The sequence below is a fragment of the Triturus cristatus genome, chromosome 2_1 (assembly GCF_964204655.1).
Source record: "Triturus cristatus chromosome 2_1, aTriCri1.1, whole genome shotgun sequence".
NCBI lineage: Eukaryota > Metazoa > Chordata > Amphibia > Caudata > Salamandridae > Triturus > Triturus cristatus.
Window position 1 is genome coordinate 741198871 of NC_140581.1, and position 25322 is coordinate 741224192.

A 25322-nucleotide genomic window follows, 5' to 3' on the forward strand; every position below is an offset into this window, starting at 1 on the left:
AAATCTCTGCAGTGTGATAAGTTTTTAGCTTGGTGTGGCACACAGCAGACGGACCCACTGCAGGCCAGACTATTGGATGTATTGCTGTTTTTGACTTTGACCCAGAAAGAACTTGCTCTGGGCACGGTTAGAGGTTATTTGTTGGCTCTTATAGCATTTTCACATTTGCCAGACCAGCTGTCCTTTTTCTATTCACAACTTGTGATTTGTTTTCCGAAAGGTTTGCAACATATGTTCCTGCCTCCAAAGCCCTTTGTGGCGTCACAGTGGGACTTCAGTTTGGTCTATACTTTCCTTATGTGTACCCCTCTCAGCAGTACACAGTTGTTTTTTGTGCCTCCTTACATTAAAAATGTTTTTTCTGGTTGCGATAACCTTGGCATGCTGTGTGAGTGCACCCCTATGCCCTCTCGGTCCAGCCTCCTTATACCTCTTTCTTTCCAGGCAAACTGGTGTTACGAACTCAACCAGCGCTCCGACCAAAAGTGGTGCTGATTTTTCACATTGGACCCCCCATCACTCTTTTGACCAGCTATGCACCGCCTTTTCTCGCTAGGATCCCATGAGAGTGCTGAGCTTTTATATCAATCGTACCAAGTAACATCGGGTGGTCGATCAGCTCTTTGTTATGGTCTCTGGTGCAAAATAGGGCAGGGTGTTGCAGAAACAGACCATCTCCTGTAGGATAGTTCGCGGTATTAAGATCTGCTATGTATTAGCTAAGAAGCAACCGTCAAATGGTCTGAGCGCTTATTACTCCGGAACTAAGGAGGCTAACCCTATGTTAGCACATGGTGTTACTATCTTTGACATCTGTCAGGCTTCCACATCCTGCAGGAGGTTTTGATTGGAGCCACTACTCCGGGCCATCACAGTGGAAGGTACTGCTTTGCAGTCTGTTCACAAGGGAAGGATTCAGCAGTTGTAACTATGCTTTAGAAGTTACTTACCTTTTGTAACTCTCTTTCTGGTGGATTCTCTCCAGCTGCAGATTCCTCATCACCCTCTCAACTTTCCTTCCTCTGGATTGTCCTTGTTTTCCATCCAAACTGGTCCCAATTTAGGAATATGAATACTGTTTATTTCAATTTCAGATCTGTGTCGGGTGGCATGGACAAGCGTATGAAAGAAGCAGACATCGGCTCACATGGGTGACGTTTATATGCAGCTCTGTTTATAACTTCTGGAGTGGAACGTCTGTGCGAAGCCACACGGTGCCACCTACCGGCACGCAGGATCATTGCTTTTTGATTTTTCTGATCCTGTCTTGCACCTATAGACATTCACAGTATGAGGAATCTATGGTTGGAGTGTCCATTAAAAAAGGTGTTACCGAAGGTAAGTAACTTGTTTTTACACTGGCTGTTTCCTTATGTTGAGGTTGGTCTGTCATAATTCATGTGGACGAGTAATTTCTGTCCTGTCCACCCAGTCACCATTTAGGTTATCAATCATCTTCCCGACTCGCCTCAGGTTAACCTCTGTCACCCTAAACAAATCGTCAATATCCCCCAACCAGTTATGTCTTTGTTATATATTTTCAGAAATTCCCCACTCATTCAGCAGAATGGTATCATGTGACTCATTTACAAAAATATTTTCCTATTGTAGATTTGCCTCTTAAAGCAGAAAGGCTCCTAACTTCTTGGAGCTTCAGTAATTGTAATAACTGACTCTTCATTTTTAGACAGAACTGAGTGCCAATAATCAGAGTTTACCAAACACCTATATCAGATATATTGGGATAGAATATAGCCTCTGTGTTCCCACACTTGAGACAGGTTCAGATCCTTTTTCTATCCATTTTGTAGGGTATTATTAGTGTTAAATATACATGATGCAGCACATGGAATTGAGGTAACCTATTTATTTATTTTATTTATTTATAAAGTTTTATATAGCGCGAACAAGATCCCAAGGGATATCAGAGCGCTTTACAATCAAACTAGAACTGAAAACAACCACAAGTTAAAAACACAAATGAACCATAAAGTGCACGAAAATTCACATGGAAGTTATGTTAAACAAAGTACAGTGTAACGACAGAGGAACACAATATGTCAAAAAAAAAAAAGTATAGTAATAAATGTTGAATCAATGGAAGTAGGAACAATGTCAACGGGCCAAGGTGAGTAGCCCAATTACTGAGGGAGTTTATTCATCAGGAATCTTTTGACTTCCAGTTTGAACACCGTTCTGGTGATTCTGCGTATTTCTGGAGGAAGAGAGATCCATATCTTTGGAGCTGCGCCAGAGAAGGCTCTGTGAGAGGTTCTCTTTTTGTTAAAGATAGGTGGTTTCAAGAGTAAGGTAGTAGCACTTCTAGAGACTCTAGCACCACAAGATAGTTCAAGTTTTAGCGCCAAATACCTGGGCGTCTTGAAGTGGATTGCTTTGTGCGTCATCGTGGCAAATTTTAGCTGGATTCGTGCTTCATAGGGGAGCCAATTTAGAGTTTTTAGGACTGGTGATATGCGCTCATTGCGTTTGGAGCCTGTAACCAATCTAGCAGCAGCATTCAGTGAAGCCCTTAACGGAGCCAGGGTGTATTTGGGCAGGCCACATTAATCAAAATAAGATGTGTCCGCCACCTATAAAAGGGTTTAAGGTACAAATCACAGACAGGACCCACTATAAAAACCATACCCCCTTGGTTGTCAATACCACCCAAAAAGTAAAACCAACACACATCCATACATCCCTTCCTCACTAACCTAAATATTGCATTGTTAGTAGTTTTTGCAGGTAACTTGCATGCCTTCCTCCACAGTTTATCTCCTATCTATTCTAAATTTGGGTATGTTCCATAATGGTGTATCTGTAGCACAGGATGCTGCAAATAGTGCATTCTGGCCGCTCTCTGGTATTTATATAGAAATAGCCAGAAAGGAAGATCACCTACACTTGTGGGAGGTACAGAAAGAGGTTACCCTCCTCCTCCTTAAAGAAAAAAAAATCACACTAACTTTCTCCCCTCTCTCCCCCACCTCTCTCTCTCTCCCCTCTCTCCCCCACCTCTCTCTCGCCCCTCTCTCTCGCCCCTCTCTCTCGCCCCTCTCTCTCGCCCCTCTCTCTCGCCCCTCTCTCTCGCCCCTCTCTCTCGCCCCTCTCTCTCGCCCCTCTCTCTCGCCCCTCTCTCTCGCCCCTCTCTCTCGCCCCTCTCTCTCGCTCCTCTCCCTCTCCTCTCTCCTCTCTCCTCTCTCCTCTATCCTCTCTCCTCTATCCTCTCTCCTCTATCCTCTCTCCCCCTCTCTCTCTCCCCTCTCTTTCTCTCCCCTCTCTCTCTCTCCCCTCTCTCTCTCCCCCACACACACCAAGGACTCTACTCCACATTTTTTGTGATCATGAATAAATCAGGCCAGTGTAGGCCAATGTTGGACCTTTGAAATGGCAACTAATTCCTGAAAAGACAATACTTCCTAATGGTAACTCTACAAGAATGACTTTTTATGCTTCAGGGGGAGTCCCTCACCTCCCTGAATTTTCAGGATGCATCATTTCACATCACTATACATGAGAATTAAAGGCAGTACTTGTGAATTTCAGTGACGAGGCAGCATTGTCAATTGAAGGCTCTTCCTTGTTGGCTTAAGTCTGCACACCTTATTTTTTACAAAGTGCCTGGCGCTGGTAGCGGTATTCCTTTGAAGACTAAGTCACCAAGTATAACTGTACTGGGATGAGTGGTTTGTCGATGCTCCATCAAAGGAAGTGGCTCATGCCACCATAGCCACCTGCTTAAGCCTATTTCAAGAATTAAGATTGACTCTGGGGCAATCGTGGACACTCAAATGGGAAGCCTTTCCCCTCAGACAAAAGAGTTACAAAACTTTAGGCCGTTGCAAAAGCTTTTTTCTCTCTGTGGACTATGCCAGGATATACTAATCCCTCTTAGGTTTCATGCCATCTTGCATTGGCATGATCCCTTTTGGCAAGCTCCAAATGAGACCTATTCAGCAAGAGGTAATCATAAATGGAAGCAGGCAACTGGCTTATGGAGTGACACAGTGAAAGTGACTAGATGGCTCATGCAAACCCAGGTATGGTGGAGATTCCCGTCAAACCTTAAAACGCCCTCTGTTCCAATCTCCTGTGAACAGGATAATCATGACAACAGACCCATCCCTGGAAGGATGGGGTGCATACATGTAGGAGTTGTCCATATGACGCCTGTGATTAGATGTGGAGAAACATATAAGCATCCTGTAGTTATGGGCCTTCAGACTAGGTTTGCAGTCATGCCTTCCAGGTTAACAATATAAGATGTGTTCATCCAGATGAACAACATGACTTCCATGTACTATATTGCAAAGCAAGTAGGACTGCAGTACCTTTCTCTAGTAGAGGAGGCACAGATGGTGTGGGACAGGTCATTATCAAAGATGTGAACATTACAGTTGAACAGCTGAGAAGATGCCAAATGGCCAGATGAATGCGGTCAGCAGTGGCCTTTCAGATTACCATGAGTAGACTCTCCACCAGGACCAAGCAAGATACATCTTTCGAAAATGAATCCTGTCAAGCATATGCCCATTTGCTACACTAGGAAACAAAAAACGCCTGTACTGTGACCGCATGTTCCATCACCTAGTGACCTAGGGCAACGCACTTTAGAAGATGTGGTTGAAGATCTTTGCTTACTCCTTTCATCCTTTTTCCTCAACCTCAAAGTGCTGAGGAAGATAACGGCAGATCACTGATCCTTGATGTTGATTGCCCCAGCCTGGTCTTGCCAATTTTAATTTTGAAGAATCACCAAGCCTGTTCTGGCAGACGTGAGTTTTTTCCAGTAAGCCTCACACTCTCAACGTTGTGACTGTTTCTACTGCCCCTGTTAAAGCTATTCTATTTTTAGTTCTTGCCTGTGTGACCGCATGTGCGCTAGCACACGTGCTCTCATTTGCAAGAGATATTGTCTTGAGTAAGGGGTCTGGAGTCCTCCCGTTGCTTGCCATTCAAAGGCTTCATTGTCACTATTATTGCTGCCTTCTAATTGGGCAGTTGAGTTGTCTTCACTTCTGCTTCTTTCTGCAGGACCACAGACTAAGTACTGATTGCTTCAAATAAATGAAGGTCCTTCCGCTGCTGGCACTGTGATTGAGGAATATTTTTTTTTTTACGGTTGATGCTTTTCTCCCTCCCATCCACCTCCCTTGTTCATGTTTCTTCTGATGTAGAAGGTGCTGGCACAGGATGTTGTAATAATTATCCTTCCCCACGCAGTACCCAGGAGTGTGGAGGCACTGCTTATTGAGAAAAAGTGGCGGAAAATGTAAAGGGAAAAAAGCACTATGAGGAAGCCAGTGCTGTTCCCTCTCAGATCAACCCATGAAAACGTTAGCTTAGAAGTGCACATTTCATGAGCCCTCTCATGTCAACCCATGAATGGGTTGGTATAGAAGTGAGTGTACGTAATACTCATTGTTATATACTGTCTTTGTTTACAAATATTGTTGCAAAGTCTAAAGATGTTGTTTACTGATATAAACAGAGCCTCTTACCTCTCTCTGGTGGGAGAGTTTAAAGTGTGCGCTGTCTCCTCTTAGGCGCCTGTATCCGCTAAACTTATCCATTTTCTTCTCTCTATTAGCCTCACTCATCTCATGAGGGAGTTCACCCACATAGAAGGGCACATTCTTAAAACAGTTTTTTCTTATGGACCGTTTATTGAAACTGGCTGGCACACGCTTGTGGTTTGGTCAGACTATCTTGCGGTAACTTGAACTTTGAATTATTTAGCCATCTTGTCTCCTGTCAACATGAATACAGCTTCTATCTACAGAGCCTGGAACAGAGCTTCATTGCATGATTACACTTCTACTTTAGCTGCCTCCCTACCTGATACTACGCCCGTGAAAGTAATTACATCTGCAACAATACGCTATATTTCTTAGTCTCGAGGACCGTTGGCACTTTAGCTCCTTTAACAAATAAATCTACAGTAACTATGGGATTTCCACAGGGGTCTGCCCTATCACCCATTCTGTTCAATTTATTCTTGGAACCGTTAGCAAATGGCTTGAACTCCGCGAACATCCTTTTTCATATGTATGCAGACGGCACTCAACTCTATCTGAAAATCACCTCCCCAGAAGACATCATCTCACTCAACTCAGTCCTGATGAACACTCAAAATTGGCTCACGGACAAGTACCTCATGCTCAACACATCCAAAACTGAATTTCTTCTCATCGCGCCCCCTAATCACATTCCCAAGACTGACCTTTGGATGAAACACCTCACAGCCTTTAACTGTACCCCCCACATTATTGAGTCCGCTAAATCGCTCGAAATACCACTAGACTTGCACTTGAATATGAAGAACCATATCAGCAATGCAACTAAGGGAGTTAAACATCAGTTGAGTATACTAAGGAGTCTCAAACCATTCCTTCCACAGAAAGAATTCAAATTGGCGGTACAAGCTTTAGTTTTTCCAAGACTAGACTACGGCAGTTCCACGCTATGTGGTCTCCCCAAACTGAGCCTGGCCCTGCTAAGGGCTTCCCTTAATGCCACAGCTAGACTGATTACTGAGGAAAAAAAGAAAAGAACACATTTCCCCAGCCCTAAAATCCCTAAACTGGGTACCATTTGAGGCCAGAATTCACCCAAAAATTGCCTGCTTGACGCACAAAGCCCTCCACTTCAAGACCCCCATCTATCTGCCTCAAAAAATAGAACCATCAGGGGGATGCAGAGCCTCACGAAGTGCTTGTACAATGCTCCTGAAACGACAGCTTTTCCACAAAAGAGATCGAATAACAGAGCCTTCTCTGGCATTGCCCCAAAGATTTGGAACTCTCTTCCTCCGAAAATCCGTACAATCTCCTTTGCCGCTTCCTTCAAAAAAGAAGTAAAAATAATCCTAATGCTCAAGTTCCTTCCTGAATAGGCCTTGACTACTAGACTACATTACCACCCTCGATTCGGTCTTCTTGATTAAGTTTGGACATGATTATATACCCGGGAATAGCCATTGTTTAGCATGCATTGTACATACGTATGTTCGAATGTTCCTCACCCATTGCTGTATCCGCCCTAACCTTATGTGAAGAGTTCCGACACCTATAGGAGTCTTGCACGCGTCTTGTATAATTATGTAACGAACTAATGTTTTTGCTTCCCAATTCTGTATCTCTCTCACCCAAAATTGTGGAGCGCTTTGATACTTGTAAGCGTCATGTTCACAGTATACAAAACTTTATAAATAAATCTGAACATGGTCATAAATCCACCTCTATTGACTGGTACAGTGAGGAACTCATGCACTTAAAGGAACTTGCAAGAAAGGCCCAACTGGTTTGATGTACCTCATACTCATACTCAAACTTGCTTGTGCTAATTTATGCTTAATTCACATATCAACTAGTCTGGTGTCATGTCTTTAAAATTGTGAATGACCTCTTCAACCCTAAAGCATTATCATCCACTGTTCTGGGGATCAGCAGTCTTTTTTTTCAGCAGATAAATCACAGGCAGTCCGTCGTTCCCCTTTGACTTAATTTGTCAGAAATCTGACTTGAGTGTAGTAATTTTTAATCTGTAGATTCCCCCGCTGGCCAACCTCATGCAGCAATTCAGTTTTTCCTTGATGTCAGGGATATTTTGTTATTCAAGGATAATAATACTGGCACCATGCTCCTCAGTTTTTTTTCTTCTTGGATTCAGACTAATTGCTTCATACTTAATGGGGATAAGGCCGAAATTCTTACACTTGACGGCGGGGCGGGGGGGGGGGGGGGTGTTGCTGACTTATTAGCAGGCTAGCGCCCGATGTCTTAGCTAAGCCTGAGCACTAGTGCATTCTTGTTGAATTCTAGCTGTCATGCAGACAAGGATCTCACTTTTTAACTAAAATTAGTTAAGTCTCTGCCATTTGTTGGTACTGTCTGAAACTACTGAGAAACATTCTACTTGTTCATTTTTTTAACTGTCGGAAGCCAGTGGTCAAGGCCATACCCTTGTGCAGATTGTACTGTTGCAATTCACTCCACCTCTGCATTGCTATCTCTCTCGGTTGTCAACTGCACATTGTAAGAAATTGGGTTACTGATTAACAGGAGTGTGAGCCCTGGCAAGTAGCAATCCCAATCCTTGTCATGGTACGGCACAAGCAAACCCCAAATCATCCTGTGCTCAACTCCCTGGTAGCTTGGTACAGAGCAGTCAGGCTTAGCTTAGAGGCAATGTGTAAAGTATTTATACAACACTTCAAACAGTGAAAACGCCACACAAAAATATCCGATTGCCATGCTATAAACATAGAGTAGAATATAATAAATAAAAGAAGACCAACAAGACAATCAGTAGAACCATAGATGTGAATTTTTAAAGAATAAAGTATAAAATAGTGTTTAAAAGCACAAAGCGCCTACCGCGGCTATCAGGTCGCTCTGGACCGGGCCAAAGTCAAAAGTTCAGACAGACCGTGATGGAACGCTGTTCAGATACAGTTGCAGGTTAGTCCTGCTGAAGGTTTACCTTCTCATGTTCATGCCAAGAGTCCTGTTTGCTTTCCAGAGAGTCTTGAGGAGCAGGGAGAGTGTTGTGGGATGCTGTCAATGAAGCGCGAGGAGCTGGCCGGCGTCGTAGGTGTTGCCGGAGTTTCACTTGGCAATCCCCGAGAGAAGTCCATGCTGCAGTGCAAAGAGTCAGGCTGACAGAGCTTTGCTTTGATTTGCGGTGTGAGCATCTAGGTCTCGGTGTGAGCGAGCCCATTCACTGTTGCAAAGAGCCCAAAAGCTTGATTTCAGTGCCCGTGAGCCACACCAAGGGTCCTGAGGCTGTTTCAGGATGTTTGGGAGCCTTTTATGTCCCCGATGGTCAGATCAGAAGGCCTGCCGACTAGCACTTAGAGTAATCTCTGGGATCAAGATAAAGTTGCAGGTCCACTTCCTCCCCAGGCAAGAGGGCAGCAGACAAAAGGTCATGACAGCAGTGAGACAGTTCGTTTAGAGCAGCAGTCCAGTAGAGTGGCAGTCCTCCTTCCTGGCAGATTATCCACAGGTCCAGAAGTGTACTGAGGAGTTGGTGTCTGAGGTCCAGTATTTATACAAAATTGGGGGGAGGGGAGAGCTTTTAGAGGCATGCCTTTGAAGTGTACAAATGTCCTTCCTTCCTGGCCCTGTCTCCAGACTAACTACAGGGGGTATGCAGCCCTTCATGTGGAGACAGGGCACAGCCTATTCAAGGGTAAGTGGGGCTGGGCCACGCTCCTCCTACCCATCCTGCCAGTTATGACCCATCCAGTCACATTTAAGCTCCCCATTTTGTGTGACAGTCTAGGAGGAATACATAAAGCCCAACTTTCGGCTTTACCCACTCATGTGACCCAGAGACAGGCTGCAGGCACCAAATGGCTAACGAAAGAAAATTCCACTTCAGTATTGCAATTTAAAATCTGACTGCACCATAAGCTAGGATTTTTAATTGTGATTCCAGAGGCACCAAACATGAAATGGTTACCTAGTCCCATTTAGAAATTACAATGTAATAAGCTAACTCTAATTTCGTGGTATTCATAGTACCCTTCATTGGCGGCCCACGGACCTTGCCTTGCAGTTTCCACGGCCGGCAGTGAACACAGAAGATGACCGCAGGAGCATAAGTAATGAATACGTATTAAATAGTTACTCACTACTATGCTCCTGCGGCCATCTTCTGTGTTTACTGCCGGCCACTGTGACGTCAGGGCACCTTCGGAAAGCTTCCCTAAAGACCCTTTAAAAGTTAGCTGTAAGCACTTTCACAGCTGACTTTTAAAAGGGCCTTTTGGGAAGCTTCCTGTTTGGACAGAGACCGATCGAAGGCAACAGAGGCAGAGAGGCAGAGAGACAGATAGAGGCAGAGGCAGAAAGAGACAGAGCGAGACGGGGACAGAGCGAGACGGGGACAGAGCGAGACGGGGACAGAGCGAGACGGGGACAGAGCGAGACGGGGACAGAGCGAGACGGGGACAGAGCGAGACGGGGACAGAGCGAGACGGGGACAGAGCGAGACGGGGACAGAGAGAGACGGGGACAGAGAGAGACGGGGACAGAGAGAGACGGGGACAGAGAGAGACGGGGACAGAGAGAGACGGGGACAGAGAGAGACGGGGACAGAGAGAGACGGGGACAGAGAGAGACGGGGACAGAGAGAGACGGGGACAGAGAGAGACGGGGACAGAGAGAGACGGGGACAGAGAGAGACGGGGACAGAGCGAGACGGGGACAGAGCGAGACGGGGACAGAGCGAGACGGGGACAGAGCGAGACGGGGACAGAGCGAGACGGGGACAGAGCGAGACGGGGACAGAGCGAGACGGGGACAGAGAGAGACGGGGACAGAGAGAGACGGGGACAGAGAGAGACGGGGACAGAGAGAGACGGGGACAGAGAGAGACGGGGACAGAGAGAGACGGGGACAGAGAGAGACGGGGACAGAGAGAGACGGGGACAGAGAGAGACGGGGACAGAGAGAGACGGGGACAGAGAGAGACGGGGACAGAGAGAGACGGGGACAGACGGAGGCCGGGGACAGACGGAGGCCGGGGACAGACGGAGGCCGGGGACAGACGGAGGCCGGGGACAGACGGAGGCCGGGGACAGACGGAGGCCGGGGACAGACGGAGGCCGGGGACAGACGGAGGCCGGGGACAGACGGAGGCCGGGGACAGACGGAGGCCGGGGACAGACGGAGGCCGGGGACAGACGGAGGCCGGGGACAGACGGAGGCCGGGGACAGACGGAGGCCGGGGCAGAAACAGACAGAGACAGGCAGACAGACAGACAGAGACAGGCAGGCAGACAGACAGAGACAGGCAGACAGACAGACAGAGACAGGCAGACAGACAGACACAGGCAGAGACAGGCAGACAGACAGACAGACAGAGACAGGCAGACAGACAGACAGACAGAGACAGGCAGACAGAGACAGGCAGACAGACAGACAGACAGAGACAGGCAGACAGACAGAGAGACAGAGACAGGCAGACAGACAGAGAGACAGGCAGACAGACAGAGAGACAGGCAGACAGACAGAGACAGGCAGACAGACAGAGACAGGCAGACAGACAGAGACAGGCAGACAGACAGAGACAGGCAGACAGACAGAGACAGGCAGACAGACAGAGACGGGCAGACAGACAGAGACAGGCAGACAGACAGAGACAGGCAGACAGACAGAGACAGGCAGACAGACAGAGACAGGCAGACAGACAGAGACAGGCAGACAGACAGAGACAGGCAGACAGACAGAGACAGGCAGACAGACAGAGACAGGCAGACAGAGACAGGCAGACAGAGACAGGCAGACAGAGACAGGCAGACAGAGACAGGCAGACAGAGACAGGCAGACAGAGACAGGCAGACAGAGACAGGCAGACGCAGGCAGAGACAGGCAGGCAGAGACAGGCAGACAGAGACAGGCAGACAGAGACAGGCAGACAGAGACAGGCAGACGCAGGCAGAGACAGGCAGACGCAGGCAGAGACGGGCAGGCAGAGACAGGCAGACGCAGGCAGAGACAGGCAGACGCAGGCAGAGACGGGCAGGCAGAGACAGGCAGACGCAGGCAGAGACGGGCAGGCAGAGACAGGCAGACGCAGGCAGAGACGGGCAGGCAGAGACAGGCAGACGCAGGCAGAGACAGGCAGACGCAGGCAGAGACGGGCAGGCAGAGACAGGCAGACGCAGGCAGAGACGGGCAGGCAGAGACAGGCAGACGCAGGCAGAGACGGGCAGAGACAGGCAGAGACGGGCAGAGACGGGCAGAGACGGGCAGAGACAGGCAGAGACGGGCAGAGACGGGCAGAGACGGGCAGAGACGGGCAGAGACGGGCAGAGACGGGCAGAGACGCAGGCAGAGACGGGCAGAGACAGGCAGACGCAGGCAGAGACGGGCAGAGACAGGCAGACGCAGGCAGAGACGGGCAGAGACGGGCAGAGACAGGCAGACGCAGGCAGAGACGGGCAGAGACAGGCAGACGCAGGCAGAGACAGGCAGACAGAGACAGGCAGACGCAGGCAGAGACAGGCAGACAGAGACAGGCAGACGCAGGCAGAGACAGGCAGACAGAGACAGGTAGACAGAGACAGGCAGGCAGAGACAGGCAGACAGAGACAGGCAGGCAGGCAGAGACAGGCAGGCAGGCAGAGACAGGCAGGCAGAGACAGGCAGGCAGAGACAGGCAGGCAGAGACAGGCAGGCAGAGACAGGCAGGCAGAGACAGGCAGACAGAGAGACAGACAGAGACAGGCAGACAGAGAGACAGACAGAGACAGGCAGACAGAGAGACAGACAGAGACAGGCAGAGACGGACAGAGACCGAGACGGACAGAGACGGAGACGGACAGAGTCCGACACGGAGACGGACAGAGTCCGACACGGAGACGGACAGAGTCCGACACGGAGACGGACAGAGTCCGACACGGAGACGGACAGAGTCCGACACGGAGACGGACAGAGACCGACACGGAGACGGACAGAGACCGACACGGAGACGGACAGAGACCGACACGGAGACGGACAGAGACCGACACGGAGACGGACAGAGACAGACACGGAGACGGACAGAGACAGACACGGAGACGGACAGACACGGAGACGGACAGACACGGACAGACACGGAGACGGACAGACACGGAGACGGACAGACACGGAGACGGACAGAGACGGACACGGAGACGGACAGAGACGGACACGGAGACGGACAGAGACGGACAGACACGGAGACGGACAGAGACGGACAGACACGGAGACGGAGACTGAGAGACGGACAGGGGGAGATGGGAAGAGACAGAGGGAAAGGGAGAGACAGGGAGACAAAGGGAGAGAGAAAGAGACAGAGAAAGAGAGAGACAGAGGGAGAGAGGGAGACAGAGGGAGACAGAGGGAGGGACACAAAGAGAGAGAGGGAGACAGACAGAAGGAGGGAGACAGAGGGAGAGGGAGACAGAGGGAGGGACACAAAGAGAGAGAGGGAGACAGACAGAAGGAGGGAGACAGAGGGAGAGGGAGACAGAGGGAGGGACACAAAGAGAGAGAGAGGGAGACAGACAGAAGGAGGGAGACAGAGGGAGAGAGAGGGAGACAGACAGAAGGAGAGAGACAGACAGAGGGAGGGACACAAAGAGAGAGAGAGGGAGACAGACAGAAGGAGGGAGACAGAGGGAGACAGAGGGAGGGACACAAAGAGAGAGAGGGAGGGACACAAAGAGAGAGAGAGAGGGAGACAGACAGAAGGAGGGAGACAGAGGGAGAGGGAGACAGAGGGAGGGACACAAAGAGAGAGAGAGGGAGACAGACAGAAGGAGGGAGACAGAGGGAGAGAGGGAGACAGAGGGAGGGACACAAAGAGAGAGAGAGGGAGACAGACAGAAGGAGGGAGAGAGGGAGACAGAGGGAGGGACACAAAGAGAGAGAGAGGGAGACAGACAGAAGGAGGGAGAGAGGGAGACAGAGGGAGGGACACAAAGAGAGAGAGAGGGAGACAGACAGAAGGAGGGAGACAGAGGGAGAGGGAGACAGAGGGAGGGACACAAAGAGAGAGAGGGAGACAGACAGAAGGAGGGAGACAGAGGGAGAGGGAGACAGAGGGAGGGACACAAAGAGAGAGAGAGAGAGGGAGACAGACAGAAGGAGGGAGACAGAGGGAGAGAGAGGGAGACAGACAGAAGGAGAGAGACAGACAGAGGGAGGGACACAAAGAGAGAGAGAGGGAGACAGACAGAAGGAGGGAGACAGAGGGAGACAGAGGGAGGGACACAAAGAGAGAGAGGGAGGGACACAAAGAGAGAGAGAGAGGGAGACAGACAGAAGGAGGGAGACAGAGGGAGAGGGAGACAGAGGGAGGGACACAAAGAGAGAGAGAGGGAGACAGACAGAAGGAGGGAGACAGAGGGAGAGAGGGAGACAGAGGGAGGGACACAAAGAGAGAGAGAGGGAGACAGACAGAAGGAGGGAGAGAGGGAGACAGAGGGAGGGACACAAAGAGAGAGAGAGGGAGACAGACAGAAGGAGGGAGAGAGGGAGACAGAGGGAGGGACACAAAGAGAGAGAGAGGGAGACAGACAGAAGGAGGGAGACAGAGGGAGAGGGAGACAGAGGGAGGGACACAAAGAGAGAGAGGGAGACAGACAGAAGGAGGGAGACAGAGGGAGAGGGAGACAGAGGGAGGGACACAAAGAGAGAGAGAGGGAGACAGACAGAAGGAGGGAGACAGAGGGAGAGAGAGGGAGACAGACAGAAGGAGAGAGACAGACAGAGGGAGGGACACAAAGAGAGAGAGAGGGAGACAGACAGAAGGAGGGAGACAGAGGGAGACAGAGGGAGGGACACAAAGAGAGAGAGGGAGGGACACAAAGAGAGAGAGAGAGGGAGACAGACAGAAGGAGGGAGACAGAGGGAGAGGGAGACAGAGGGAGGGACACAAAGAGAGAGAGAGGGAGACAGACAGAAGGAGGGAGACAGAGGGAGAGAGGGAGACAGAGGGAGGGACACAAAGAGAGAGAGAGGGAGACAGACAGAAGGAGGGAGAGAGGGAGACAGAGGGAGGGACACAAAGAGAGAGAGAGGGAGACAGACAGAAGGAGGGAGAGAGGGAGACAGAGGGAGGGACACAAAGAGAGAGAGAGGGAGACAGACAGAAGGAGGGAGACAGAGGGAGACAGAGGGAGGGACACAAAGAGAGAGAGAGGGAGACAGACAGAAGGAGGGAGAGAGGGAGACAGAGGGAGGGACACAAAGAGAGAGAGAGAGGGAGACAGACAGAAGGAGGGAGACAGAGGGAGAGCGGGAGACAGAGGGAGGGACACAAAGAGAGAGAGAGGGAGACAGACAGAAGGAGGGAGGGAGACCGAGAGAGAGGAACACAGAGGGAGGAAGGGAGACAGAGAGAGAGAGACATAGAGAGAGAGGGAGACAGAGACGGAGACTGAGAGGGAGACAGAGGGAGGGGGAGGGAGGGGGGGCGAGAGAGAGAGGGAGATGGAGGGAGGGAGGGAGACAGAGAGAGAGACAGAGAGAGAGGGAGACAGAGAGATAAAGAGGGAGATAGAGAGAGGGAGACAGAGGGAGGGACACAGAGGGCAAGAGAGGGAGGAAGACAGAAGGGGACCGGAGGAGGGAGACAGAGTGAGAGGGACACAGAGGGAGGGAGGGAGACAGAGAGGGCGACAGAGAGAGAGAGGGAGGGAGACAGAGGGAGGGAGGGAGAGAGGGAGATGGAGGGAGGGAGAGGGAGACAGAAGGAGGCCAAAGGAGGGAGACCGAGAGAGAGGGAGGGAGACGGAGAGAGAGGGAGGGAGAGGGAGAGAGGGAGGGAGACAGAGGGAGAGGGAGAGGGAGAGGGAGGGGAGGGAGGGAGACGGAAGGAGGGAGAGGGAGACGGGAGAGTGAGACTGAGAGAGGGAGGGAGAGGGAGACGGAGAGAGGGAGGGAGACGGAGAGAGGGAGACGGAGAGAGAGAGGGAGACAGAGGGAGGGAGACAGAGGGAGGGAGACAGAGGGAGGGAGACAGAGGGAGGGAGACAGAGGGCGGGAGACAGAGGGAGATGGACAGAGGGAGACGGAAGAAGAGGGAGACAGAGGGAGAGAGGGAGGGAGACCGAGAGAGAGGAACACAGAGGGAGGAAGGGAGACAGAGAGAGAGAGACATAGAGAGAGAGGGAGACAGACAGAAGGAGGGAGACAGAGGGAGGGACACAAAGAGAGAGAGGGAGGGACACAAAGAGAGAGAGAGAGGGAGACAGACAGAAGGAGGGAGACAGAGGGAGAGGGAGACAGAGGGAGGGACACAAAGAGAGAGAGAGGGAGACAGACAGAAGGAGGGAGACAGAGGGAGAGAGGGAGACAGAGGGAGGGACACAAAGAGAGAGAGAGGGAGACAGACAGAAGGAGGGAGAGAGGGAGACAGAGGGAGGGACACAAAGAGAGAGAGAGGGAGACAGACAGAAGGAGGGAGAGAGGGAGACAGAGGGAGGGACACAAAGAGAGAGAGAGGGAGACAGACAGAAGGAGGGAGACAGAGGGAGACAGAGGGAGGGACACAAAGAGAGAGAGAGGGAGACAGACAGAAGGAGGGAGAGAGGGAGACAGAGGGAGGGACACAAAGAGAGAGAGAGAGGGAGACAGACAGAAGGAGGGAGACAGAGGGAGAGCGGGAGACAGAGGGAGGGACACAAAGAGAGAGAGAGGGAGACAGACAGAAGGAGGGAGGGAGACCGAGAGAGAGGAACACAGAGGGAGGAAGGGAGACAGAGAGAGAGAGACATAGAGAGAGAGGGAGACAGAGACGGAGACTGAGAGGGAGACAGAGGGAGGGGGAGGGAGGGAGGGCGAGAGAGAGAGGGAGATGGAGGGAGGGAGGGAGACAGAGAGAGAGACAGAGAGAGAGGGAGACAGAGAGATAAAGAGGGAGATAGAGAGAGGGAGACAGAGGGAGGGACACAGAGGGCAAGAGAGGGAGGAAGACAGAAGGGGACCGGAGGAGGGAGACAGAGTGAGAGGGACACAGAGGGAGGGAGGGAGACAGAGAGGGCGACAGAGAGAGAGAGGGAGGGAGACAGAGGGAGGGAGGGAGAGAGGGAGATGGAGGGAGGGAGAGGGAGACAGAAGGAGGCCAAAGGAGGGAGACCGAGAGAGAGGGAGGGAGACGGAGAGAGAGGGAGGGAGAGGGAGAGAGGGAGGGAGACAGAGGGAGAGGGAGAGGGAGAGGGAGGGGAGGGAGGGAGACGGAAGGAGGGAGAGGGAGACGGGAGAGTGAGACTGAGAGAGGGAGGGAGAGGGAGACGGAGAGAGGGAGGGAGACGGAGAGAGGGAGACGGAGAGAGAGAGGGAGACAGAGGGAGGGAGACAGAGGGAGGGAGACAGAGGGAGGGAGACAGAGGGCGGGAGACAGAGGGAGATGGACAGAGGGAGACGGAAGAAGAGGGAGACAGAGGGAGAGAGGGAGGGAGACCGAGAGAGAGAGGGAGACCGAGAGAGAGAGAGGGAGGCAGAGGGAGGGAGAGAGAGAGAGAGGGACACAGAGGGAGACGGGGAGGGAGGGAGAGGGAGACAGAGGGTGAGAGAGATAGGGTGTGAGAGAGGGAGACGGACAGAGGGAGGGAGAGAGAGGGAGGGAGGGAGGGAGTCACAGAGAGCGAGAGGGAGAGAGAAAGAATGAGAGAGATGTAGGTATGCCGGGTCTGGGGGCTCCGTGGACGAATGCGTCCGCTGCAGGAGCCTGTTTTCAACCTCATGGTCAGTGTTTTTTCTTCTCTAGCCCTGCCCCCTCCACCACTGACCCCGCCCCCACCGGTGGTGCGGCCCTCGCCCACAAACCACACTGTAAATTTGGCCCCCGAGAGAAAGTTTGTGAGTACCCATGCTCTAATGTTACCCTATAGGTAAAAGGTAGCCTTGCAGCAGTGAAAAACACATTTTAGAGTCGTTCACTACCAGGACATTTAAAGCATAAAAATACATGACCGCTTTTCAAGTGCATTGAACCCTTCACCTCTGGGCTGTCTGGGGCCTACCCTAGGGGTGACTTATTTGTATTGAAATGGAAGGTTTGGGCCTGGCAAAAATTTTACTTTGCCAGGTTTCATGGCAGCTTAAAGCAGCACACACAGGTTCTGCAATGGCAGGCCTGAGAAATGTTTAAAGGTCTAATTACGTGGGTGGCGCAATCAGTGCTGCAGGCCCACTGGTAGCATTTAACTTACAGGCCATGGGAACATGTAATGCCACTTTACTAGTGACTTCTAAGTAAATTAAATATGCCAATTGGGTATAAGCCATGTTACCTTGTTTAGAGGAGAGAGCACAAGCGCTTTAGCACTGGTTAACAGTTGTAAAGTGCACAGAGTCCTAAGGCCAACGAAAGCGAATTTAGGTACAAATGGGAGGAGGAAGGCAAATAGTCTAGGAATGACACTGCAGAAAGGGTCATGTCCAATACAAATCATTGAATACAGCACTGTTAGACTACTGTTTACACTCCTTCTCCCACCCCCATACTGTACGCCCATCACGGGTCAGATAAAAGCACTTCACTGGCGGTTAATAGCTAAGAGATCGATTAAAACAATCTGCCTTTGTCATAGAGCTTACCACAAGTTTAAACCTTGCTTCCCGCAGGAGAAATTGGCTTTCTTTCTTTCCAATCGTTCACTATATTTATCCTCCGCGTTCCTTACTAATTTTCCTACTATTAGGAATACCACATAGGAGGGCATTTCCTTACTCAGTGGCTAAATATTGGAACACATTGCCTGTTGATATTCGCTCCTAAAATATGTATTTGCTTTCGGGAAATCTCTCAAAACATGGGTCTTCAAGTCACCGCATCTTTCCCTTTTACACTGCTTATTCCTAGCGCCAGGGCACCTTGCAAGATATCAGTGTGCTTTAGAAATATCCTTCAGTCAAGCAATCCGCTTTCAAGTAAACCTCATCATCCCCAATAACATAGTAGGGTGCTCATGCCAGCTAGCAAAGCAAGGATAGAGAGATTATACAAAACATTTGATGCCGTTATCTTGTTGTTTGTGTATTTTTTTTCCTAGAATGGCATCCAATGGCTGTATGAAAACTGTATCTTTAATCTAAACAAGCCTTGCCATTGCTAATCCACTGGCTGATGCATTTACACACTAACAAAGAAAACAATTTGAAGAACTTGATGTTAGCAATTACACAATACATTTTTAATGATGTACTAAGGTGAGGATTAAATATCAACAATATCAGTATGTTCTGACGTGGTATGTTTTCAAAAGAAACACCAGCCTCATTATAAATGTCCCAAAGGCAAGAAAAACAAAATTACTTTATCAATCTTTCTCTTTTGCTTCCACAGCCTGAATTAGCCTCCCCTGAAAATCCTTATTTTGTCTCCAAACACTTCTCATTCTGAAAGCTATTTTAAAACCACTTGATATCAAACCTGTTAGGCCATTTACTCTACTCAGTAACCGTGTATGTTCTTCTGCCCGACCAAGAAAATCTTAATCTGTTTGTCTTAAATACTTGCTGTTGAGTTATCAGCATCTGATAATATTGTATGTACATTTATAATGAGTGATGAATGTGATAAGTGTGTCATAGTCTGACTGAATTTCTCTGGCATCAGGAAAACTAATATTTTTTGTTTGAGTATTCTCACAGCCTTGCTAGGGCAAAAAAAAGTTTTTTTGCTTGGACCCTTGTGTTCCAAAGTGGACTACTGTATGTCCAGTATGTTTAATAATTGGCGGCCTTAATTAAGTAGTACTTTTGTTTGGACCCTTATATTCCACAGTGGTTTAATAATTGGCAGTCATGATTCTGTGGTTCTCATTGTACTATTGTACTGCGTTTTGTTCTGAGTGTGTGACCATCCAGTTGATGTCTGCATTTGCTGCTTCTCTCATGAGTGTCCCACTCACTTCTTCAGCCTTCTCCTTATGGAGCTGTGGCTTTTGTATTTTTTCTTTGAATAGCATCTGATTGCCTGTATGAAATCTGTATATTTAATCTAAAGACATCTTGAAGATGTCTCTGCACTGGCTTTGGTCTAGTGCATGTACACGCTGACATTGATTGACAGAGCTATGCCATTTGCAGATAAAGCAAAGAAAAATATTGGAGGTTTACAAGAATGATGGTGTTCTTCCACTTCTAGCTGCAGATGAAAATGTTGTTTCCTTGCCAGAAAGAGTTACTGTGCAGTCCCATTGTGAATCTGTTACTACCTATTCTACCACGTATATTTACCCACCCTTACTTTCTCAGTTTTATTTACTACTGTGACATCATCATCTTATTAATAATAAAGAAACTGTGACACGATCACCTTATTATGCTCGTCATTCAGGCTTTTTTTAACCATTATGTTTAGTTTGTAAATACTGACAATAATGGAAGAGAGTCCTCTTAACCAGGAAAAGTACTGCAAAATAAATATGACACAATAAATTGGGAGAACAAAGACCTATCCATGGAGGAAGGAGAACAAAGAAAAGGGGACAGAAGTCACGAGATATTGGTGTAGCAGGGCCAATAGTTACTTGGCCATTGAATCATTTCCTTCAGATAAGCCCTGTATTCAATGTCGTATTTCCACTCCTCACCAAGTAAGAACGCGTCAAGCCATTCACCAATCTGGCCCCTCATGTACATCCTAAAAGGGTTCTGTGTTTTGTTCTTCAAGACAGACCATCTTGTCTATTGTAATACCAGTCCGTTTTTCCATTGCATAGATGTGACAGACTTTAGTCCACCATATACTGAATGGTGACGGGATGTTTTTTTTCCAACATTTAGCACAAGTTAGCCTGCATGCCAACAGGGAGTGTTTGATTAGTTTGTCAATATGAACATACAATGGTATGTTCTGTAGTCTTCTGGGAGGCCTAACAGTAGCATGACATGGTCTATTGACAGATATACACCTGAGATATCCATTGATGAGGATCACCACTGATGTCCAAAAAGGCTAAATCCGGGTACAGGACCACCAGAGGTGGACCATAGTGCCCCTCATCTAGCAGTCTCTCCGAAACATATTCAAACTCTAAACATGGCCCTAAGTCTATCTGTTGTCAGGTACCACAGGCCAGGGCCTTGCATGCAGTCTTAGTTTTTTTGAATATCCAGATTTTGGCCCCTCTCAAACAAATGTTGTCACTGTTTTGCGGTGGTAACCATCTGCTGTAAAGCTAGTTTATTGAGGCAACGGGTGCCCTAGGGCATGCACCCATGGATGCTGATGGGAGCTACTCTTTAGTGGGGCAGGTGGGGGAGGAAAGGCAGGACTCCTGGAACTCCCATGTTGTCTTCTTTCTGGTGAAGGATCTGCATAGGTGACCTCCCAGCCCCTCAGTGAAGACTCCTGGGTGCTTTCCGTAGATCCTTCACGTTTTCAGTTCTGCTCCCCCCAAGAAGCCATCAGCCCTCGCCTCTAAGGGATCCAAGCAAAGCAGATCTCCTTCTGCTGCCTCAGCTCTACCTTACCTTTGGGTCGGGAGTGACAGAGGGTCTTCTTGTTAGGTCCCATTCAGCCTAGCGAGTGTTAGGGTATCACGCAGCCCTATATATGCTGTAGGCCATGCCAAAACTCACTACTGGCGGTGACAGCCACCATCGTGAATTGGCGCCACACTGACTAGCACCAGCTGCTGAAGCCGCGTGCCTCCACATCTCTCCATGGCATCTCGAAGGTGGGGGTGTTGTCTCCCTTGCTCAGGTTGTTCCATTCGATTTCTGGGGATCCCAAGAGTCCCCGGTTGGGAGCCTTCAGTGGAGCTCAGCAAGTACACATCTTGCTGAACCCTTACCCCAGCCCCCACCCCAATGAGACATTTTAAGGTATTGGCAAAGTGGGCAACTGCCCAGGGTGCCTACCTTCCCAGTGATTCCTGGGAAAGTGAACTTTCCCTCTGTCTTCTGTCTGTCAACCGCTCTTCGAGAGGGGGTGGCGTCGCTCTTGCTGTTAAATCGTGCTACTCTTGCGCCTGGAGTGTGCAGAACATCACGGGCTGCGAAAGCGCCCTGTTCAAGGTTGCGGTTACTCCGCATTTTACCTTGTCAGGATTGCTGATTTACCGTCCACCTGGTAGCTCAGTGGCATTTCGAGAGGCTCTCCCTGAGGCGGTTAGTTCACTAGCAGTAGGGTCTGCCAATTTCTCTATCATTGGTGATTTGAATCTCCATTTTGACACTTTGTGTCTTTCTTCTGTGGGAGGGATGGTGGCGGACCTTGAGGCCCTTCAATTGTTCCAGCTGGTCTCGGACCCCACTCATAGTGGTGGCCACACTCTGGACCCCTTTTTTTCTAACTTAGAAGGGGTTACAGTGGCCCCCCCCCTCCCCCTGACCTGGTCAGACCACTCACTCGTGACCATTCACTGTAGTCTTGATGAAGCCCCACTTAAGGTGCCACTGCGAGCCATGCCCAGACGGCGCTGGAGCAAATTAAAGGCGGAAGATCTCCACCGCCTTCTCACTGACGACCCACTGGGTGCAGTGGAGAACGTGGAGTCTGGTTATGACCATTTCTGCGGATGGGTAACCAGGGCCCTCGACTCCCTTATCCCGATGGTTTTCAGTAAGTGTGGCTCCCGCGCCCCCAGTCCCTGGTATGATGGCAATCTGAGGGCTCTGAAAAGTGTCTGCAGACGTGCAGAGAGAGACTGGAGGAAGAGGTATGACAGCAGCAAAAAAACCCTGTATATGGCTGCGGTCAAGTCTTATCACCGCGCGGTTTGTAGAACCCGGGCTGAATACTACGCTCTGGAGTTTCGCAATAGTGGGAATCCTGTTAAAACCATCTTTAAGGCCCTTAAAGACCTAGTGGCAAGGAAGCCGGCCGGTAACTCCATCAGCTCCAATACTCATTGTGAAGCGCTGGCGGCTTTCTTTCTGGAGAAGGTCCAGACCATATATAGGGCCTTCCCCTCCTCCACTGCACAAACCAGTATGGGGCCTCCCATCCGGTTGGATCAGGTGGTGCTAGACTCTCTCCCCTCTCTCTCTTTGGAGTCTTACACGGCCTTGGCTCTCCGAGTTAAGTCGGGGTCGCCGGACGACCCGCTCAAGCCACCTATGTTCAGAGACCAGGTTTTTGCTCGCCCGGTTTGCGACTTAATCAACACGTCGCTATCATCAGGCCAAGTGCCTTTGAAATGGAAGCATGCGGTAGTAATGCCCATTTTGAAAAAACCATCTCTCGACCCTACAAAATCGGAGAACTACCGCCCGATTTCACTTCTCCCGTGGCCAGCCAAACTCGCGGAGGCGCATGTCAACACCGCCCTCTCTGGTCATCTGTTGCGTGCCAACATTCTGGACGACACCCAGAATGGTTTTCGGGCTGGCCACAGTACGGAGACAGCACTGTTATCTATGGTCGAGCACCTTCGGGTAGTTCTGGATGCAGGTCAAACGGCGGCGCTTGTTTTGTTAGACCTAAGCGCCGCCTTTGACACGGTCTCCCATGACATTCTCCTGCAACGTCTTGAGGAGATAGGGGTTATCGGCACTGCACACCAGTGGTTCCGTTCGTTTCTCAGGGATCGTTCCTTCTGTGTGGCGTCCCCGCCCTACCAGTCCAAATGCCATCCTCTGTCTCTTGGGGTCCCACAGGGTTCCTCACTGAGCCCCACGTTGTTTAACATCTACGTGAGGCCGCTGGCTGAGGTTGTGAAGCTCTGTGGTATGACCATGGTGTCGTACGCAGATGACACCCAGCTAGCGGTCACGATCAGCGGGGACTCTGGGGTGGATGCCCCAAGATTCAGAGAAGGACTCAGGGCGGTGGCTGGTTGGATGACGTCCAACTGTCTCCAACTAAACGCCAAAAAAACGGAGGTGATGATCTTTGGGAAGCGGACGGACCTATGGGGAGATACCTGGTGGCCCTCTGAGCTGGGGCCGACCCCCACTCCGGTTGCGGAGATCAAAAATCTTGGTGTTTGGCTGGATCCTTCCCTCAACTTTGTTGGCCACACCAAAAGGACGGCGGCTTGCTGCTTCGGCATCCTGCGCAATCTGCGCCCTGCCCTTAAATACTTCGATGCCGCAACTCGTCAATTGGTGGTGCAAGCAACGGTTTTGGCACGGTTGGACTATGCCAGCTCCCTTTTTATAGGATTAAACCAGGCTGAGTTAACCCGACTTCAAAGAGTGCAGAACGCTGCGGCCAGAGCGATCATAGGTCTTCCTAGGTTTTGCTCGGCCGGTCAATCTTTGCGAGCCTTGCATTGGTTACCCGTTAGGCAGCGGATCCACTTTAAAGTTTTGTGCCTTTCCTTCAAAATTCTGAAGGGCCTATCACCTCCCTTACTGCACCAACTCTTGCGCCCTTACATCCCGGGCCGCACTCTGCGCTCGCTAGACCAAGAATTAGCGGTAGCCCCTCGGTTCAAACTCAGTCGGGTGGGGGGTCGCTCTTTTAAGGTGCGGGCAGCCGCACTCTGGAACGCTCTCCCTTTGAAACTCCGGACCTTTGGTGACCTGCTCTCCTTCCGCAAGGCCGCTAAAACTCATTTATTTTCTGAGCTTTGTTAAATCCTTCACTCCCCAATTTCTTAATAATTATTTCTGTTCCCCAGTTGTGTTGTGTTCGCCACCTTGTCGGTGCGCCGGGACGCTCCTTCGCTGGAGCAGCCGTGCGCAATACAAATAGCACTAACATAACATAACATAACATCTTCTGTTAATTTCGCTATCTCAGCCTTTAATATAGAATTCTATATGGTTATATTGTTTGGCATCATGGAGCTTGAATTAGCAGAAAATGTGTAGTAAAACTAAATGTTGTTTCTAGCAGGGGCCTCTAAAATATTTCTTGCACTGGACCCCCAACCTATTATGAAACTGTTGACAATTATTCCTATGGAAATCAGTATGTTTGACATACCTTGTAATAATGGCTCGACTACTGAATTTTCCATAGCATTGTTAAATTAGTTTTCCAGTTTTTAAACGTAATCCTTTTTTTTGGGGGGGGGGGGGGGGGGGGGAGTGGGGAGTTGCGGGTGGTTTCAAATGCTTTGTTCTTTTTAACACTTTCAGTTTTTTAAATGATATTCAAACTGAAATGCTCAGATTTAAAATAAAGACAAAAAACTGTCAATGTTTTGCATTTCAGAACAAAGTAGACGAGATGATTTAGAAGCTTTGGGTCATATGTTTATGTATTTTCTACGAGGGAGCCTACCCTGGCAAGGTTTAAAGGTAGAGTATTTTTTATTCATTACTTTGACAAAGTTTGCTTTACTGGCAAAATGTGTATCGCATTGTGTGGGAAAAGTAAAGTAACTCAAAGGATTATCATATACTGAAGTCTACAGTCTAATTTAAAGCTGATTGTTTTCCTTTTAAACCCTTCGTATTTTTTAACTTTATTCAATACTATATAATTTCTTATGTTCTATATTTCATTACATGTTTTATTTTATACTGCGTAAGATATATGCATATTAATTTGGGGCAGCCTAAGTTCCCCAATTTTTACATGTTCCATTGGGTATCCCCTGGCCTCATAGATAGGTTTTTGAAACATGGCATATCAAATTTGTACACTCCCTTATCTTTTCTAGGAACTGATATTTCTCAATGACAGTTAATGTAAATCATCATTTAACACTGGTCATTGATAGGGCAAATGCAACTATGTTGTAGAAAAGGTCCAGGTGTAACAGCCCTCTTTATTTACCAGGTTAATACAGCAAAACTGCACTTTTGGGTGCCCATTTTGAGTAATTTTATTACTGGGTGCAGTAAATCCGCACCTAGTAATGCAATTATTGCATTTTACATCCGGGCCTAAAAGATTTAATAACAGCTTATTTCTCTGTTCGCTTTACGGGA

At 49.4% G+C, this 25322-nt stretch overlaps 1 protein-coding gene across 6 annotated transcripts in view; it reads left to right on the forward strand.

The window, feature by feature from the left end:
* Nucleotides 1-25322, forward strand: part of CSNK1G3 (casein kinase 1 gamma 3) — a 353425-nt gene that overhangs the window by 142797 nt on the left and 185306 nt on the right. For all 6 annotated transcript variants that reach the window (XM_085632678.1, XM_085632682.1, XM_085632681.1 and 3 more), the window contains one exon: nucleotides 24601-24686. In XM_085632678.1, coding sequence (XP_085488804.1) covers nucleotides 24601-24686 — 86 coding nt within the window. The remainder of the gene's footprint in view (nucleotides 1-24600; nucleotides 24687-25322) is intronic.